At 53.8% G+C, this 17,839-nt stretch overlaps 10 protein-coding genes across 10 annotated transcripts; 5 read left to right on the forward strand and 5 right to left on the reverse strand.

Moving 5' to 3' along the window:
• Positions 1–247: 247 nt before the first annotated feature.
• Positions 248–1,252, reverse strand: CLAFUR5_03827 (uncharacterized protein; the record flags this gene model as incomplete). Its single annotated transcript, XM_047902975.1, has 1 exon — positions 248–1,252. The coding sequence occupies one exon, from the start codon at positions 1,250–1,252 to the stop codon at positions 248–250; it is 1,005 nt and encodes a 334-aa protein (XP_047758879.1).
• A 770-nt stretch (positions 1,253–2,022) lies between these two features.
• CLAFUR5_03828 (ER lumen protein-retaining receptor 2) lies at positions 2,023–3,016 on the reverse strand (the record flags this gene model as incomplete). The annotated part of the gene is made up of 6 exons (XM_047902976.1): positions 2,023–2,059; positions 2,125–2,378; positions 2,439–2,647; positions 2,710–2,776; positions 2,840–2,901; positions 2,998–3,016. The coding sequence occupies 6 exons, from the start codon at positions 3,014–3,016 to the stop codon at positions 2,023–2,025; spliced, it is 648 nt and encodes a 215-aa protein (XP_047758872.1).
• Positions 3,017–3,347: 331 nt separating this feature from the next.
• Positions 3,348–5,204, reverse strand: CLAFUR5_03829 (uncharacterized protein; the record flags this gene model as incomplete). Its single annotated transcript, XM_047902977.1, has 1 exon — positions 3,348–5,204. One exon carries the CDS (start codon positions 5,202–5,204, stop codon positions 3,348–3,350), a length of 1,857 nt encoding a protein of 618 aa, XP_047758871.1.
• A 1,682-nt stretch (positions 5,205–6,886) lies between these two features.
• On the forward strand, positions 6,887–7,906 carry CLAFUR5_03830 (uncharacterized protein; the record flags this gene model as incomplete). The annotated part of the gene is made up of 1 exon (XM_047902978.1): positions 6,887–7,906. One exon carries the CDS (start codon positions 6,887–6,889, stop codon positions 7,904–7,906), a length of 1,020 nt encoding a protein of 339 aa, XP_047758118.1.
• Positions 7,907–8,029: 123 nt separating this feature from the next.
• Positions 8,030–8,560, forward strand: CLAFUR5_03831 (uncharacterized protein; the record flags this gene model as incomplete). The annotated part of the gene is made up of 1 exon (XM_047902979.1): positions 8,030–8,560. The coding sequence occupies one exon, from the start codon at positions 8,030–8,032 to the stop codon at positions 8,558–8,560; it is 531 nt and encodes a 176-aa protein (XP_047758119.1).
• A 46-nt stretch (positions 8,561–8,606) lies between these two features.
• Positions 8,607–10,362, reverse strand: CLAFUR5_03832 (Cytochrome P450 monooxygenase sdnE; the record flags this gene model as incomplete). Its single annotated transcript, XM_047902980.1, has 4 exons — positions 8,607–8,778; positions 8,831–9,983; positions 10,103–10,204; positions 10,257–10,362. 4 exons carry the CDS (start codon positions 10,360–10,362, stop codon positions 8,607–8,609), a joined length of 1,533 nt encoding a protein of 510 aa, XP_047758116.1.
• Positions 10,363–10,959: 597 nt separating this feature from the next.
• On the forward strand, positions 10,960–12,270 carry CLAFUR5_03833 (Methyltransferase pytC; the record flags this gene model as incomplete). Its single annotated transcript, XM_047902981.1, has 6 exons — positions 10,960–11,019; positions 11,073–11,176; positions 11,233–11,301; positions 11,395–11,556; positions 11,617–11,770; positions 11,824–12,270. 6 exons carry the CDS (start codon positions 10,960–10,962, stop codon positions 12,268–12,270), a joined length of 996 nt encoding a protein of 331 aa, XP_047758117.1.
• Positions 12,271–12,516: 246 nt separating this feature from the next.
• CLAFUR5_03834 (Putative mitochondrial carnitine O-acetyltransferase) lies at positions 12,517–15,042 on the reverse strand (the record flags this gene model as incomplete). The annotated part of the gene is made up of 3 exons (XM_047902982.1): positions 12,517–12,647; positions 12,702–14,669; positions 14,718–15,042. 3 exons carry the CDS (start codon positions 15,040–15,042, stop codon positions 12,517–12,519), a joined length of 2,424 nt encoding a protein of 807 aa, XP_047758122.1.
• Positions 15,043–15,086: 44 nt separating this feature from the next.
• On the forward strand, positions 15,087–15,679 carry CLAFUR5_20020 (uncharacterized protein; the record flags this gene model as incomplete). Its single annotated transcript, XM_059462877.1, has 2 exons — positions 15,087–15,101; positions 15,509–15,679. The coding sequence occupies 2 exons, from the start codon at positions 15,087–15,089 to the stop codon at positions 15,677–15,679; spliced, it is 186 nt and encodes a 61-aa protein (XP_059318913.1).
• Positions 15,680–16,247: 568 nt separating this feature from the next.
• On the forward strand, positions 16,248–17,596 carry CLAFUR5_03835 (DNA repair protein rhp57; the record flags this gene model as incomplete). The annotated part of the gene is made up of 2 exons (XM_047902983.1): positions 16,248–16,621; positions 16,672–17,596. 2 exons carry the CDS (start codon positions 16,248–16,250, stop codon positions 17,594–17,596), a joined length of 1,299 nt encoding a protein of 432 aa, XP_047758123.1.
• Between the last annotated feature and the right edge of the window lie 243 nt (positions 17,597–17,839).

Here is a 17,839-nt window from a genome sequence, read left to right on the forward strand (position 1 = left end):
AATGGGGTTGTGAACACCCAATGGATGTGTGTGATTCCGTCTTATGATTACCATTACCTGTGATCTGTCCGCACTTCCAAGCGATTTCGAGGTCCATCTATTCCAAGCATTACCCAGCCTAAGCGCTTTCCCTCTATCAGTCCCTATCCCTGGCGATGGTCAAGCTATGCTCGCATGACTACCAGGCTGCGCTCCATTCTCTTTCCGGTCGTGTCCAATTCCTGTACTTCGCTCCTACCACCTACAATTACGCCGCTCCATCCTCCACCGACACGATCTCCTGGTACGCAAACGCCTCACACCTCGGACAGTAGAACTCCTTGTCCTCAAAGTACGCAGCGTCATGCTGATCCTGCCCGACGCAGCTCAAATGGAACCATCCATCGCAGATATCGCACGCCGCCATCTCTCCAAGCGAATGGTCGAATGTTTGCTGGCAGATGCAGTACAGGAAGCCTTGCTGTGACTGAAGTGAAGATGGAGATTTGGGCGAGTCGGCAGTACCCTCCGAGCTTGGGAGCTGGCACTCTTCGAGTGAGGGAAGCGAGTCCGGGGTCGTGCGGTCTTCATCGATAGATGTTGGGGAGCTGTACTGCGAGCGGAGGTCCACGCTCTTGGCCTTGCGATGGAGCGACTCGGAAGCTGTGCTCTGTTCGCTTGCTGATCCTGGGGAGCTGTACCTGGAGCGTAAATCCTGGGACTTGCCTTTGCGGTGAAGCGAGTCAAGAGATGTACGTCTCTCGCCACTATCTGAAGATGCTGGGGAGCTATACTTTGTGCGCAGGTCCTCTGTCTTATTCTTGTGGCTGAGAGATAGCCGCGGTTGATCTGTTGGTCCGTGTTGCCTGAGGGGAACTGGTGTGCTGAGGGATTCCACTGACGGCGCGCCTGCCACTCGTTGTAAGACTGTCTCCGCATTCTCCTTATCGTGAATGATCTTCCTCGCCTTGATGATGGCGTCTTCGAGCCAGTACTGATGGTCGACTGAAATTGGAATAGTCGGGCTGTCTCTTGGCCGGTCAGAACACTCGAGATCTGAGTATGCTTGAATGCGGCGAATCCGCTTTTGCGGTGGCTGCTGTGATCCGTTATTGTAGTGATTTGCTCCCGGCACCTGTCGCTCTACCAATGCGCGGCGCTTGCATGAGCGCAGTCGTCTCGGTGGCGCATATTCTTCTGGTGGCTCTTCCATTGTGGTGGCGGAGGACATTCGTGCTGACAAGCGCTGCTGGAAGAACGTGACCGTCTCCATGTTGCGCTGAATGTTAGTGCGCGGCGCGTAGTGCGCCGCGTAGATGAGAAGTTGTCGCGCGAGCAAAGATCGGCGTCAAAAAAGAGGTTGGCGGCCGCAGAGAATACATGGGTCATGCGGAAGTCACCGCCGGCATGTGAGCGACACTCACCTTGAGCCCGCTATCCCAAGCAAAGTCCGATCACTGGACACCTCACGTTCACTGCCATCAGCGAGAGGTGTCACTGCTCGCTCGCTGCTGTCGAAGTCAAGTGCCGTGAGTGTCATTGTGCGGTGCTGAAGATGTTCAGATTAGCACTGGTCAAAGCTTGACATCCTTGACAAACGCCGCGCACATGCAACGTCGACCCGAGCAGCGCTAAAAATCCGTTCGAGCCTAAGCTTGGAGGACGCCACAAGTAGGCAGTCCTGCTGCCCATGTTAGATCGAGCCATGAAGTGAAGCATTAGCAAGTTCAGTCTCTATTATTGTCCACACTGCAAGCATGCCATTTTCATGCCTCATTACAGTATCGTCTCAAACTCGTACAGTCGCAAGGTGTCTTTCCTGATCCTGCTTTTATCGCGGCGGCCGTAGCCAGCTTCGTAACGCCTGAAGACCCAACAACCTTGCTATGCGATCAACCGCGGATCACCCCGTTACTCCTGAATGCGTAGCCGGATCGAGTACCTCCGTTCGCGAAGGTTGGCGCGGCAGAACATGTCGCGAACTCCACGTTTTCGAGGCTTCGGGTTATGCTGATCCGCCAACTTCCTACTCCCCTCGGTTTCCTATACTGGAAGGTTGAACCTTTTGCCTTGTAGCACCCTGGAAGCGTGTCAGCAGCTGCAGTAGTGTGTACTATGCGACTCGAAAGCGTGAATGGTACTCACTTCGTGTAGTAGATCCAGAAGAAGTCGGAGTACAAGATCGTCTGGACAATGCCGCCCAACACCGGGATCGGATCCCAGTAGCCATTCTCCGTGAAGAACCTCCATACCCAGTTGGGAATGTATAGAGCTCTGTATGCTCCCAGCGCGAAGAGGTAATGTGTCGTGATCGTCTCCGCTTCACCAGTCCTTTGCAGCATGAAGAGCTGTGGGAGGATCGCAACAGCTTCTAGCCAGATCGAGAACGCCCAGAGCATCTGTCCATCGTGTTAGTCTATCCCACCGCCAAGCCGCATTATCTCGCTCTTGCAACGTACCTCAGTGGGTGTGTACTTGTAGGGAAGCAGTAATCCCAGCACCGCAGCTCCTCCCACCAGGTATTCCACCTTGAAAGTATCTTGATTCGGATCGTGCGTGGGCTTGTAATCGTTGAGCATGAGGTATACAACGTAGATTTGCGAGCCGATGAAGGCGATTTTGAAGAAGGTGTTCCAGAGGGATTTGGTCGGGTCTGTCCAGAGGAGGTCTGCCGCGCTTCATTAATGCTGCTGTTTTCCCTTCGCCGTAGTCCGCCATTTCTGAACGTACCAAGATATCTCGTGACATATACAATTAGGTAGAGGAACTGGCTCTTGAAGGATATACCACTTGCGCTCTGCCATCATGTCTTAGTCAATGTTTCTAGGTCCAATGCTTCGAGGATGTCGAGATCGCGTACACTTGTCGACTTCATTTTGGCGAGTAATATGAAGATGGATGCAAGGTGAGAAAGGTCACCAACTACAGGCGACATTCGTTAGCCATCTTTCTTCAGCCCAACACGCATTCAACCAAGAGGTCACTGGTGTTGTCGCAAGCTGTGTACGGGATGCTTACGGATTCTGAAGATGTTCATCTTGGTGGATTGTGGCGCGCGGCCGGGGTTTTGTCGTATGGTCAACGTGTAGCCAGAGTTGGAGAAGCAGAAGAGGTGTGGTGGTCAAGTAATGAAAGTCCCCTTGGAAGTCGCGAATCTTTGGGAAAGCTGTCTTCGTAACACGCAGCTGTGTCGATCGCTCCTAGCGGGTAGAAGCGCCACAGGGATAAAAGAAGCACTAAGCCTGTTACGTGCACATGGAACGCGTGGATCTGAGGCACTGGAGATAGAGCATTGTATATTGTGTTTATTGCATGTTGTCTACATAGTATCTCATGTACGCGTATGTATATACGAATCCATATCGTTATCACTTGCAGAAATTGAACCTCGCAACACTTGGATCGTGATCCGAAGCCTGCTCATCAGTCGTCACCCAGGTATTGACATGGATGTGTTCATAATCAGCACGAGCCCTGTTCAACCTTGGGCTCACATAGAAGTGATCGAGCTCCTGGGAGTTCATGTCAAACAAGTAGGTGTACTGCTCAACATCGCGAATGCCAGCAACATCGTCAAAGCTTCTAAGTCCAGACACTGCTGCCAAGGTCTTCAATGGCTGCACATACTGGAACTCATTGTAGTCACCACCCAGGACTACAGCAGCATTTCGGTCGAGGTTCAAAATCTGTTTCACAAACGAGCCTGTGATGTTGGCCTGCTGCTCGCGAGTGTCTACGCCCTGGTTGACCGGAGGACGTGGGTCGCCATGCAGAGAAGTGCTGCCACCTTTGGAAGTCCAGTGCACGTTGATGGTGAAGAATGTGTGCTGTCCATCTTTTGTCTCCCACTGAGCGGCCAACGGCTTTCTGCTGGAGCCCCAAGCTGCATTTGCTGGGTCAATACGGCCTGGGTTGAACTTGAGTGATGGGCCTGGCAGGACTTCATTGGCATCAGTGGGAGATCCTGGGTTTGGCTTTCGCAACTGAATGACGTTGGGGTTGTAAAGATATGCCGTGCGGATGTTGCCACCAGGCTGACCACCGTCTTGGTCATCGACTGGATCAATGTCCACGAAGGAGTAGTTCACTGCCGAGCCAGCTGCGGTGATGGAGTCACGAAGAGTCGACAAGCTGACATTGGCATCGACAATTGCGTCGTTGGTAGGCCCATTGTCGTCTTGGACTTCCTGAACCATGATGAGATCAGGCGAGCGAAGGAAGTTAGCGATGTGATCGCCAATGCTCGAGATCTGATCGGCAGGAGAGCCAGAGTAGTAGTTCTCGATGTTGTACTGCCCAACGGTTATGCCGCTGCACCGTCCATTGGAGCGCAGTCTGGTGGCTGGCGGCAGAGCCGGGCTTTTTGATCGTGTCACTTTGATCGCAGTAGTGGGGAGGATTCTGTAGAAGCCAAAGTCCTGAAACACGACCCCAGTGATCTCCTCAAGAGAGTCACCGAGCTTCGTGGTCACATTCGGGTTGCTGGTTCCATCAAGCGGGCTCCCGATGAGGATCGCCTCCGGGTTCGCATCACGATCTCTAAGAGTGAGACCACCTCGGCTGTTATCTCCAGTAGTGCTCCAGTCTCCAACTACCCAAGTATCGCCAAAGGAGTTTGGCCTTGCAACGGCACGTGGGCGACGAACAGTGACCAGCTCTCCAGTCAGAGACTCCCAAAAGTCGAGCCCATACAGTCTCGGGTCCAACGTGGGGTTCCTGACTGACACTCGGCTCTGATTGTTGGGGACTGCAAAGACGTCGCCATTGTCAAGGACGCTGTATTGCTCGGTGGGTGGGTTGAGGCCTCTCTGTCCGATGACAATCGGTACAACGGGGTTTCCAGTAGAGATGGTGGTGATGTTGGAGGGTCGGTCGATTTCCGTCAAGAAGAGATAGTTGCTGCCTGCTGCCGTAGTTGGTCGGTATTCTGTTACTCGTCCGTTAAGAGTGATGACGTTGCCAACTGTGACATTGTCGAGTACAGTCCTGCCGAAGACATAGATCGACTCGGAAGTGCTGGCATCGCGATCTGGGCTCTGGCTACGGAGGAAGAATCCATTCGGACCTTTGGCGGTTACTAGACCGCGAACACCAGTGACATTCTGTCCGTTAAGAGGGGACAAGAACTTGTTGCCATTGATTTGTGCAATCGTAGGGTTGACTACCTGTGCTGTAGCAGCGCCGACCAATGCTGCGAGAGCACCCAACGAAAGAGAAAACACCATCTTGAATGTGTGTCGAGTATCCCGGTGCCAACACGTCTTCCTTACCTGGTATCCATTGTATATATACTACCTCTTGTATCCTCTGACTACGGTCCTCCTTCCTCTTTCAGGTGCGGCATTCGCCTGGCTCAAGCACCAGAAGTCAAATCGACGTAAGGTATGTGTAGATAGCTCTGTTCACTGGCTTCTTGGCGACGTCGATCTATTGGCGGTGGTGGCGGGTCGTACAAGCAGTCTATCTTGACCATTTCGCCTACGAACGCGTGATAGATTGGTGTTATCTCGTTGGACGCAGCGAAGTGGGTGTGGCGGCTGATATGCAGGGCAGCTGCGGCATCTCGACTTTGCGCAGGTACACCTCCGTCATCTTGCGAACGTATCGAGCAGGTCGCACATGGGTGTGAAGTTGTTGTGGATTGTTGATGATGTGAGGGTGGTGTTCGATGCCGAGGAGCGTGACATATTCTGGTGGAGGGCATCGCGACCGCGTAGCCGCGATGGAGCAGGACGCGAATGCTGGCAATACAACGCCGAGTCCAGGTCTACATGCCGAGTGTGTCGTACGAACATGCCATGATGTGCCATGATGGAGTAGTGCTATCCTTCTCCAGAACGCGCCCAAGGGCACGAAGCTGATGAAAGAGGTTGCGTATCGCAAGCGACAGCAGGATTGCCAGCAAAAATTGCGCCAGTGCCGCCCCCGAAGGAGAGGCATACATGTCTCGGTCCGCGATGTGCAATGCAGCCGATCTATGTACCTTTGGACATTCGTGAGCGTCCTCAGGCCAACAAGGTCTAAGAAGATGTTAGTTGTGGTGAAATTTGGGGGTGGGGTGGGGGTATACGTGCAAGTATAGAGAAGAAGAGAAGTGGAAGCGTAAGAAAATCAGTCCAGAGTTTTGTGCTCTCGTCGCTGGCCTGTGCTCATGTCTTGACCGGCATTCTCTACGGCAGAAAGAGAACAGTGGTGACAGAATGTGTGGTGAGGAGAGTGTCCTGTTGTGATGAAGTTGTGGACAAGTGTTCAATCGGGAAGGCGCGCCAAGTGAGTGAATGAAAGCCAGCACATACCAACTCTCTCAGCACAACAGATCTTGACTCATTCGTTCGATACCTTGTGAAGTTAGACACGTTGCTCAGAAGCATGTGTCTAGAGATATGTCTACGGTGCACCAGTACTACGTAACAGAAGCAGGGCTGTTCCCAGATTTTCTACCGAGATCGCTTACCAGACCGAACCCAAGATCTTATGGGTATCAATCGAGTGCCAACTCAGTCCGGCCTTGCTGTGTCTTCATCCTCGAATTGCTACACTCGCGAACAACGATGTATCGACGTTCGAGTGTTCCCGAATGCTGCAACGACGTCATGTCTTACTCAGCACGAGCTGAGTGAATGTGACTCGGCTCTAGCCGGTGTTTTGATCGGGCCCCACCAAAGCTTTGGCAGTCACTGTCAGTGCAGGTACAATGCATCACACATTGCACCTTAGCACTACGGCGTTTGCTACATCGACACGAGTCTACGCAGAGTTTCGCATCATCTCACGATTTCGATGCAAGTCACTCAGGCAGTGCTGGACGCAAACGCGGATCATCTACTTTCCGTCGATCAAACTTGTTGATTGTTCAACAGCACATTGCTCTCCTCCATTGCTACAACACTAACATCAAGCCGCCACGATGCTCTCAATTCCACTAATACCACCTCAAGAAGACAGCTCGACCTTCCTGCGATCAACATATCGTCCACGCGCTGAATCACCTCCACCAGCAGTGGGCCAGAACCAACAACAAACACATCGTCAACGTCAGCTACGTGATGACGAGAAGAAGCAGCACAATGCGAGAAGTCCGCTGGCGATCCTCAAAGCCGAAGAAGCTGCTATTGAGTCACGCAAAGCTGCTGTGCGCAATTTCGGCTCCCACTGGCTTCGACCGCCTGGCATTTCCAAGACACTGCAGGCGATGATTGAAGAGGCCTTGGAACGAGAAGAGCAGGCCGAGATTGAGAGACAAGAAGCCGGCATGCGCGACATGCAAGCACAGCAGCAACTAGCGGAAGCACAACAGCAGGCACAAGAGACGGCAGAGGAGGGTGAGGATGGCGAGGAGGAGGGTGAGGATGGCGAGGAGGAGCGTGATCTCGATGCTGAGATACCAGATGCAGATGCCACGACTGCAGATGTCACATTCAACGAGGACAGCATGATGGAAGGCAGTCAGGTCGAAAGCACGGACCAGAACATTGAGGACGAGGGTGGCAACGAGAACGAGATGGAGGTGGCAGAACTGACAGGCGCTGCGCAAGACGAGGAAGAGCTAGGCATCGAGATGGAGCGCGATCTTGACGACTCTGTACCTGAGGCCGGCAGCTATCAGCACACCGACACAGAGATTGAAGACAGCGATTCTGATTCGGAAATACGAAGCTCCTTCATCGACAGAAGTGCGCCACGCTCAGCATTGTCTGATGCAACGCCAGCTGGACAGATGGGACCACCGGCGCGAACAGCAGGAGGCTTGCAAGAGAGGATGCGGGCGCAAGTACATGCCGCAGATGCTTTGCCGCGCAGCCCGGGCAGCGTCAACCTCTCCAGCTCGATACTGGACAGCTCACTTTTGGGCAGCAGTCCTGTCATGCAGCGCACGAATGGTGGTGCAAGAGGACGTGGACGGTCGCGACGAGGGAGACACAGTTGAGTCATACATACTGAACGGCATGTGATGGATGTGAGGGCAGCGGGGCATAACGTGGCGCGTGTTCTTCACGACTGAACTGAAAAAAACGCCATTCAGGTTGCATCCAACATCGATCCTGCAGATATGGCTACCACAAAGAAGCATCGAAGCTCACGCCGAGCTAGACTGCATCCCGATGAAGATGTTATACCACTACATGCATTGCCGAAGGAGCTTCCACCGACAACAACATTTCACCGTGATGCATTCCCCGTCAGCATAATGCTCGCCATCGTCAATCCGCGAAGTCTTCTGATCAAGAGTTGCGATCTAAGTCGCAGCCAGCGCACCGCGGTCGAAAAGCGCCCGACATTGGTGTGCGAGACCAGTACGACCATCTTCATTTCAGTAGCACAAAGCTTCGACGACATCCTGGATCAGCTTGCGACACACGCGCAAACATCATTCGGCATCAACCTTTCAGATCGTTCGAGGTGGGGCTGCGTCATGCTGGCGTGCTGTGAGGACACTTCTGAGATGGTCGACAAGGATAATGCGGCGTTCTTCATCTCTGCTGCTAGTCAAGGTGGTTGGGGCTGGAAGTTCTATGTTGCTGAACTGGAGCGCAGTCCGAGAGGCATATGGGAAAGCAGGACCTCGATCAGGGCGGCATGATCGTAAGGGCGGACACTGTACAACAGGATATCAAGAGCTGCGAATGCTATACCTCTATACCGACCACTTTCACACGAATACCCTTCGAGTCGAGCTTTGGACTCGGCAGGAACCAATCGTGGGCTAGTAAGACATCCGACTCATCGGTCTGGTACAATTCGAGGTCAAACTGTCGGAACAGTCTGCCAAGCATGAGGTACAGCTCCATGTAAGCAAGGCTATAAAGAAGTCAGTATGCTGAAATATCAAATCCAAGCTCACTCCACTCACTTAATCCCCAGACACTGTCTAGGCCCTTTCCCAAATGCCACAAAATACCTCTCCAACGGCGACCCATCGGGCGCTGTCGGTGCCTCCCCAATCCAGCGCTCCGGTTTGAACTTCCCGGCCTCTGAAAAATAATCATCATTCAGATGAACGTCCGCGATCGTCATCGAGATGGGTGTACCTGGCGGTATGACCCAGTCGCGCCAGACCAAGGGCTCGTTCAGCACTCGCGGGTTGCGTCCAGATACGCTGAGCGATAGTCTGATGGCTTCTTTGATGCATCCTCGCAGGTATGGGAGGCTTTCTATGTGGTTGTCGTATCGGAATGCGTCGGCCTTTGTCACGTCTGGGACGGCTTGGCGGAGCTCGGTCTTTAAGTTGTGGAGGATCATTGGGTTGGCGAGGATGTAGTAGGTCGCCTGGCAGAGTGCCCAAGCTGTTGTTTCGATTCCAGCACCGAGGATGAGTTGAGCTTCTTCTGCTAGCCGAAGATCGGACTTCTCCTGCTCCGGCAAGGTCTCCGACTGCAAGAGCGTGTGGAATACCGTCGGATGCTCAGGCAGCTTCTCATTTTCTTCGACAGCCCTCCGCACTCCAGCAATCTTCGCCCGGAGATCTTTCTGCAGGTCCAGCAATTTCGCGAGCGGCGGATTCATAGCCTTATTCCACTCATCTGGCAAGCTATTAAGTAAACCATGCATCCAAGGAAACTGCAACGCCACATGTCCAAACCCACTAACAGCCATAAACGCATCATGAAACGAATCCGTAAACCCCTCAAGCCCCAAATGATCATAGTCAAACCCAAACGAATACTGCGTCACCACATCTCCCGCAAACGCCGAAAACGCCTCAGAAATCTTACACACACTCCCCGTCTTCTTGAAGCGGCGCAGACCGTTGCAGAAGATATCCAATTTCTTCTGCACTTCGGGCTCGAAGGTGAGGATTGCGCGACGGGAGAACATGTTGTTGAGGGGGGCGCGGCGGGTCTTGTGCAGGGTGGGGGAGCTGGTGGTGAAGACGGAGTTGCTGTTGCCGAAGCGCCCGGAGGTCCAGGCGTATTTGCTGGATTTGGGGTGTTTGGCGTAGAGGGTTTCCCAGAAGGGAGGGTCTTGGATGTGGATTTCGAAGGGGGTGATGCGGATGATGGGGCCTATCACAGCACATACTATCAGCTGAAGATGGTCGCCGCATCAGTCGTGTGGAAGCAGGCCTGGCTGTTTCATGTCTGTCTGTCTGTCTGGTGGGTGGTACGAGTTGTTGGCTACGTACCATACTGGCGGTGCAGGTCTTCGATGTGGAATGAGAATTTGCCGTTGAGCACGATCTCGTAGTATGCTTCGTACCATTTGGTCAGAGCAGCTAGTTTGGGGCCTGGATTTTGTTCAGTAGCTAGCCAATGTATGCAGTCCTCGAGACGGCAGACCTGGAAACTCCGCTAGAGGATGGAAGTATAGACGATAGATAGCCAAGCCAACGACATAAGCCAAAAAAGCAGCAATGCCGGCAAGAACGATCGAAAAAGTCGCCATTCTGCACGAGTCGTTCACTCAGGTCACAGCCTTGGTAGCACAAATTTGGAACGCAACATCTCAACTCCCCTTCCAGATAAGAGAGCACGAGCACTCTGCAGCCGCCCCACCACGTCGCCTGTCGTCTCCATCCTTGATCACCATCAAGGAACGCGCATAGCGCCTCGGAGCGTTGCGTTCGTAGCTCACGGTCCGATGGCACCCTGCAGTAGAGTAGGGACAGCTCTAGATCTGGCCGCCTCTCCGCGAGACATCTGCAGACGATATCTTGAGCGACCAATACGGCGGCCGGTATTTCACGAACGTGCCGTGCCTCATGCAGTGCAAGCTGAGGTCGGCTCCGGCTCGTTTTTGCCGTGGTGTGGGAGGTGTGGGGCGATGTCCGGAGACTTCAATGGTTGCCATTCATGTTGCCTGCTGCTCTTTCCTGGACGAACAGCTTGATACCGACGCAGTGGTTCAGACGTTGGGAGCGGCGCGGGTGGAAGGATCGAAGCTGATGAGGCGTTTCTTCTTTTGACAATGACCTTGTTGACGTTTGGATTGTTTCACAGTTTAGGAGCTTAGCTTTGTTTGTTGGACCACGAAAGCCTGAGGATGGGAGATGCGCCACTGCAGCAGCCTTTGCTTACTGCAGCTCTCGATGTCGATAATGATGTATGTTACAAGGGAGCTGGCAAGCAAGACTTTGAAGCTCACCGCTTTCACAGAGCTCGAACGGCGACTCTGGCCTCGGCTCAGATGTAGATTCCATCGAGAGTGCATCTCTGGCATCGTCGATATTCGGGTACAGATACGAGAATGGACGACGATAGTATGTCCAAGGCAGCACGTTCTCAAGCGCATGAGCTGTGACTGACGGAGCGTCAGTCATGCCTTTCGAGAAGGCAACTACCTCTTGCCTAATGATGCCGAGGAGCAAGATCGGCTGGACTTGCAGTGAGTCCTTTAGAAGAATTTGGATTTGATGGGAATCAACAAGAAGGTGCTGGTGCTGATACGATGTGCCTCTGTCAGACATCACATCTACAGACTCGCCCTTCGAGGAAGTCTACACAGAGCACCGATTGGTCCTGACATCAAACGAGCCCTCGACTTCGGCACAGGGACAGGCATATGGGCCATCGACCTCGCAGATGAACGGCCAGACTGCGAAGTGATAGGCACCGATCTGAGTCCTATCCAGCCAGGCTGGTAAGACAGTCACTTTACTGTCGTCATGATCTTGACTCTGATCTCTCTCCTCTCGAACAGGCTTCCACCCAACTGCAAATTCTACATAGACGACATCGAATCCGCCTGGCCTTGGCTACCCCACGAAGCCTTCGACTACATCCACGGCCGCGGCATGGGCGGCAGCATCTCAGACTGGCCACTCCTCTACTCTCGTGCTCTCGAGCATCTCAAGGTAACACACCTCCACAGACTTCCAACTTCATGCAAACTAACATCATGACGCAGCCCGGCGGCTGGCTCGAAATGCAAGAATACGAAGCCTGGATCTCCTCAGACGACGACCCCCTCCTCACCAAAGCACCCCACACCAAACAATGGCAGGAACTCATCGATGAGGCTTCCACGAAATTCGGGAAGAGAATGAATGTCGCCTCTCAACAAAAATCCTGGATCGAGGCGGCGGGGTTTGAGGATGTGACGGATGATGTGGTGAAAGTGCCGATAGGACCGTGGGCGAAGGATCGGAAGTTGAAGGAGATTGGACGCTATCAGAGGGAACATATGATCGCTTGTGTGGAGGCCTTCACACTGGCGCCTTTGACGAGGGTGCTGGGATGGAGGGCGGAGGAGGCGCAGGTGTTGATGGCGGGAGTGAGGGCTGAGTTCAGCAATCCAAAGCTGCACCTGTTGACGATTTTCCATTATGTTTATGGTAGGAAACCTATGGCCTGAGCGTCCAGTGGAGCCAGGGTGATGAAAGTTGGGGCCAAGGTTGAGATTATGATACCATGGAAGCGGATAGCAGGATACAGTCTCTATTCGAATGTACTGGCAAGCCAACAAGACGTCTGCGCACTCGTCTCCCACAAGCATCGCTGAGTAAATTTCCGAACATGGTGAGAAGATGCAACTCTACGATTTGCAGCACACATACTGCTCAATGCCTCTGTGCCATATCAATGCTCATCCACAGACAGCCTAGTACTCCATCAACCTCAACTTCTTCCCCACCTCCCTCCTCGCCTGGACCTTCTCACTCGGCCTCTCCTCCTCACTCCCCTTATTGGCCCTCAGAGCCTGCTGCAGCATTCCAGCATCGAAGAATCCATCTATGGCGTATTAGCACACAAGCCTCACGAATTCTGCGAATTGTCCAGACTTACATCCACCAAACTCATCATCACTAGCCATTCCACTATCGTCCGCACTCGGGGCAGCCGCACCGCCGACTTGCTCCCCAACCACAAGACGTCCGCGACTCTTCAGCCTGGTCCCCTTAGGTCTCTGCTCCTCTGCTTCTCGCGCTCTGCTAGCGTTCTTGTCGCCTCCCGTGCCGCGTCGTTGGGTTTGTCTGAGGAGTTTCCTGATTTCGAGGAAGTAACTTTCCAGCGCATCGATGTAGCGGCGCGTTTGTCTGTGTTTGCTGGAGGCGCAGACGGAGATGCTGCCGTCTTTGATGATGTAGCCGATTCCGAATCCCTCGCCGCTGGTTGGGCCGAAACCGAAGTGGCGGAGGGAGGGGTTGCCGCAGTTGGAAGTGGAGAGGATGGTGTTGTTGATTTTATCGTAGCCTGCGTCGGCGAAGAGGGCAGGGAGGGTGATTTGTTGGCGGGGTGGGGAGGTTGATTGGATGCTTCCTTCGTCGGACATGGTGCTGTCACGGTTCGGGGAGGCGGAGGAGCTGGTAGGGTCGCGGTCACTGGTGGGGGAGCTCCAGCCGTTCACGCTGCCGCCGTCGCCGTTGAGGCTGTTGACTTCTGCATCGCCGTCGACTTGGCGTTGCCAGAGACACATCAGGGCGTAAAGGTGTCGGTCGTGACCTTGAGCTTTGGCACATTCTTTGGTGAGAGCGGAGTGCTTTTCGCAGGCTTTCTTGAGGGCTTCGACTTTCTTTGCCGGGGACGTATCGGCCCAGAAGGTGCGGATGAATTCTACACTTTCGTTGGTGACTGAGCGAACTGCTTCTGTGCGGCCATGGTAGAAGATCTTGGTCATGGCGGGTTCGTAGACGCTTTCGATGCGGCCGTACATGCCGAAGTAAGCGGCTTGGAAAGCCATTTGGACGAAAGCGTCTGGTGAGAAGCCGCATGAGGTCATGAAATTCTTGCCGTACTCGTCGAACTCGAGGGTGTAGAACTCGTTTTGCTGAATCAGATCTGCGAGGCGGGTCTCTGCGAAGCGGAGGGCAGTTGCTAGCTCTGGAACCATATCCCATTCGAGCTTGTGTGGCGTTGTGCTCACATCGCCGAAGCTCTTGGGGTCGCGCTTGGATGGGTCGGGTGATTGAGATGCCCATAGTGAAGGAGCTTGTCCGTTGATGGTGCGCGCGAAGCGCAAGATGGTGTCCGTGTACACGTCGGAGGCGAAACGAAGCACCGTGTGACCATCAATACCGGTGTGTTCGAAGTTAATACCAGCGCTGCCGTTCTTGCAAACGATAATCTGCAGCTTATCGTACCATCTGTTCGTGCAGGTGCCGACTTGTACGCCTCGCTCGATGATTGACGTCCCGCAAAGCATGTTCGCGCTCAGATCAGCGCTATTGTTTGGCTCGGTGTCGTCGAGGCAAAGGATGAACAGGGCAGAGTCGACAATGTTAAGGCAGTCGCTGTTGTTCGAACCCTCGTCCTTGCTGATGAGCTCACGCAGACTCGACCAGATCTTCCGGTTTTCAGTGCTCAACACACCCAAAGCTCCCTTCGCGGCACTATGTACGGGGGTCTGTTCTGCGTCTTCAACAATGACCTGAAGGTTCAAGCTGACGTCCTTCTCGGTCATGATGAGATCGTTGTTGTCATCCAGCACATCGAACCAGTAGAACTGTCCACGGCTGAGCACAACCACATGTTTTGCAGCAGGGTCCTGCCCGATCTGGCATCCATTCTCTGTCGGAATACGAGCCGTGCCAAAGAGACGTGAGTATTGGTACATGTCCAAAGGCTGACCGCGCATCTGGTCGGGCGGGAGTTCTTCCTTTCGAACAGCGCGTACAAATGAAAGTGCGGAACAAACCAGAGACGCCGCGCGAGTGGTCTGATTGTTCCGAGCTGGCGTCGGGTCATCTTCGAGTAAGAAGAAAGGATTCAGGTTCAGCACCACGGGATTGTCGTAGTTCAAATATGAATCGTACCCTGTCCTGCATTAGTAAATGCATAGTCGATGGAAATGCTCAGACTTACAGAACTGCTCAATGTAGCTGCTTTTGCCTTCTGAGTAGGCTTTGAGCTTCGCCTGCAATGCCGGTCCATCGGTGCGTAGGAACTCCTGCACTGCTCGCTCACTGTCGTGGTGCTCTCTGGCATCTTGCAAAGGATCGATCGACTCCAGATACTTCTGACATGTTGCCTCTAGGTCTGGGATTGGTAGCTTAGGAAGCTTGTCTTGTGCTGCAAACGTGATTCCTGGCTTGGAATTGGGATTGGTATGTGATGCCAAAGGATTCTGCTTGTCCTCGGAGTGGTCCTGTAACGACTCCTTGGCATTCTCAGCTGATCGTTCGGCCATGGCGGAGTCTCGACGTCTGGAGTTGACTATTTGTTCATCAATGGATGGGAACGTTCGCACTGGTGACATGATGAGTGTAAGCATATGTCCCGGGTTTCTCAGCTACGCAGAGGGCAAACGAGTGTAGCTATGGACAAGCCACGCAAACAAGTCCTGAAGAAGTAATGACAATCTTGATGATAGTAGTTCGGCATGGATGTCAAGTCAGATAGTGAACGACATGACCATCGGGGTTGTGTTGACCTGGAGGCAGAGTGCACATGGAGCAGAGGAGCATCTTTATCCAGGACAGCCCCGCAGACAACCGTTCATGGTGATCAGTCTAGGCAGTTTGCACCTGACGTCGAACATGAGAGCAGCCTGTGGTGACGAGGCTCTTCGGCAGTGCACGTGGCCGTAGAACTAGCCGCTCCGCCGAAAGTGCAACACTGCAGGCAGGATAAATGAGACGGGCCAACCAACTGACCTGTTCAAGACTCTGGCCCTTGCCTTTCTATCCTTCACCTCGGGCTTGAGGTCTGCGGAATGCGTGAAGTACGGCAATTGGAAGCTGGTACCCACTTGGGCTTGCCGCCTGCACGGGCAGAGCGCTCGATGGCACGGCGGACAAGAGGAAGCAGTGAGCAGTGAGCAGTGAGGTCCGTCCAGATGGCGCTAGAGCTGGAGCTGCAGGCAGGTGTTAGCTGTACTTTGGCAGGGATAGCCCCGCGATGGTGGACTCGTAGGTACAGTAATACTAATGGCTCGAAAGGATGGGCGGACGGCAGGCGTGTTGCCAGTTGGTGGGTTGACAACAGCAGGCAAGAACACGGCGTTCACCCGGACGGACAGAGCGAGTGAGCTTATATCGGCGCGGGCTACCTCCTAGGACACATGCTCGGCGGCGTGTTACACGCCTACCTACATGTAGAAGCACAGCGAGATGACGTCTGGCCCTCCGTTGCCCAAGGCCGGCCAGGCGGAGGCGGTAGCGAAACGCTTGCCGTCGGTAGGCACGTGGTAGGGAGGGTTTGTCTTATGTGATGAGGCGCTGCAAGCACTTTCCAGTACTAGCTCAAAGCCAAGCTGCCCTTCCACTGGCTACAGACGGTGCTGGTCTGATCTGCCTCACACCACCTCCACCCTTGACGCGTTCCTCGTCGCGTGGTGTCGTCGATGTACACGTGCATCAAAGTCTCTCGCGGCAACGGCGGTGATGGTGCCAAATGACCAATATACTCACCGTCCTCCCTGACTTCGACGTCGCGCCATACAGCCACATCTTGCCCTCGCTCGAGAAGGCGCTCATCTCTGCAGCGGATCTGCTCACCCTCGATGCCCTCGATGTGGCCAAGCGAGCGCAGGTACCTCCAGGCGAGGTGAAGAAGCTTGCAGACACACTCGTCGCTGCTCTCCATCAAAGTGCTGCAGCTGCTTCCAATGCGTCTCGAGAGGGAGCAGATGACACATGGTCGGGACTGGACAGCGGCAAAGATCTCGCCGACAGATGGGCGACCATCAGCACCCTGGACGACACGCTGGATGCATCACTGAATGGAGGGATCGCGCTTGCTCATTTGACTGAGATCGTTGGTGAGAGGTAATGGCACTTTCATATCTCCTTCCGTGCTTCATCTCTAACTTCTGCAGCGCGGCTGGCAAAACACAGTTTCTGCTTACTCTCCTGCTTTCTGCTCAGCTTCCCATCACAACAGGCGGAGGAAAGCCACAATCGAGATCAGTTCTGTACATCTCTACTGAAGCTCCACTGCAGACCACCCGGCTCAACCAGATATTACAATCACATCCGAAACTTCTTGAGCTAGATGCGAAGGAGCGTCCTTCTCTGAGCAAAGTCCACAGTACGCACATACACGATGTGGAAGCCCAGGAGCATATATTGCGATATCAGGTCCCCGTGGCGATAGAGAAGCACAACGTCGGCCTCCTTGTCGTTGACAGTATTGCGGCTAACTACCGAGCTGAATTCGACAAGGGAGTCAAGGCGAAAAGTGCCGAAACACTGGCAGAGCGTAGCAACCAGCTGGCACATATCGGAGCACTTCTGCGTGGCCTGGCTCGAACACACAACATCGCAGTAGTGGTCGCCAACCAAGTCGCCGATCGTTTCACCACCATTGAACCAGCGCCGGGGATCCACAGCCAATCTACACAGCAAAGTCGCCCAGGCACTCCATCTCGGTCCACGAACCTGCCACAGAATACCGCAGCTGCCGATTCAACGCCATCAGTGCTGTCTATCGATGACCCTCTGTCACTGGATCATCAACAACGCTTCTTCACAGGTTGGGGAGACGATCCTACAAGCACGAACATGAAGACTCCCAGCCTGGGTCTCACTTGGACGAACCAGCTATCAGCCAGAATAGCTTTGTTGAAGAGACCAATCTACGCGGACAGAGCGTATCGACCTGGCGAGGACCGAGACGTAGCTGGATGGCATCGAGCATGCAAAGTCGTCTTCAGCGCATGGTGTGGCGAAGGCAAGACAGATTTCGAGATCTGGCAAGGCGGAATAAGAGATGTACAGACCAGCAAAGAGCTGAAAGAATGACCTGAAACTACGACAGATGTCCAACAACGAGCAATGTCCCACAGCTTCGAAAAATGTATCCGTTCCGGTCGTGCCTTGGCATTACGATGTCTGCCACGGCACCTCATCAGCATCACCGTAGAGCAGCGGTATCGTTGTACTCCCGGGAAGTCAAATGAACTTTGCGTGGTCTCCGGATCCCTGATGAGTCGCACTCGGTCTGCAACCATGCGCTGGCGTAACCAGGGTGTAAAACAGGCTTTC

The sequence above is a fragment of the Fulvia fulva genome, chromosome 2 (assembly GCF_020509005.1).
Source record: "Fulvia fulva chromosome 2, complete sequence".
Taxonomy (NCBI): Eukaryota; Fungi; Ascomycota; class Dothideomycetes; order Mycosphaerellales; family Mycosphaerellaceae; genus Fulvia; species Fulvia fulva.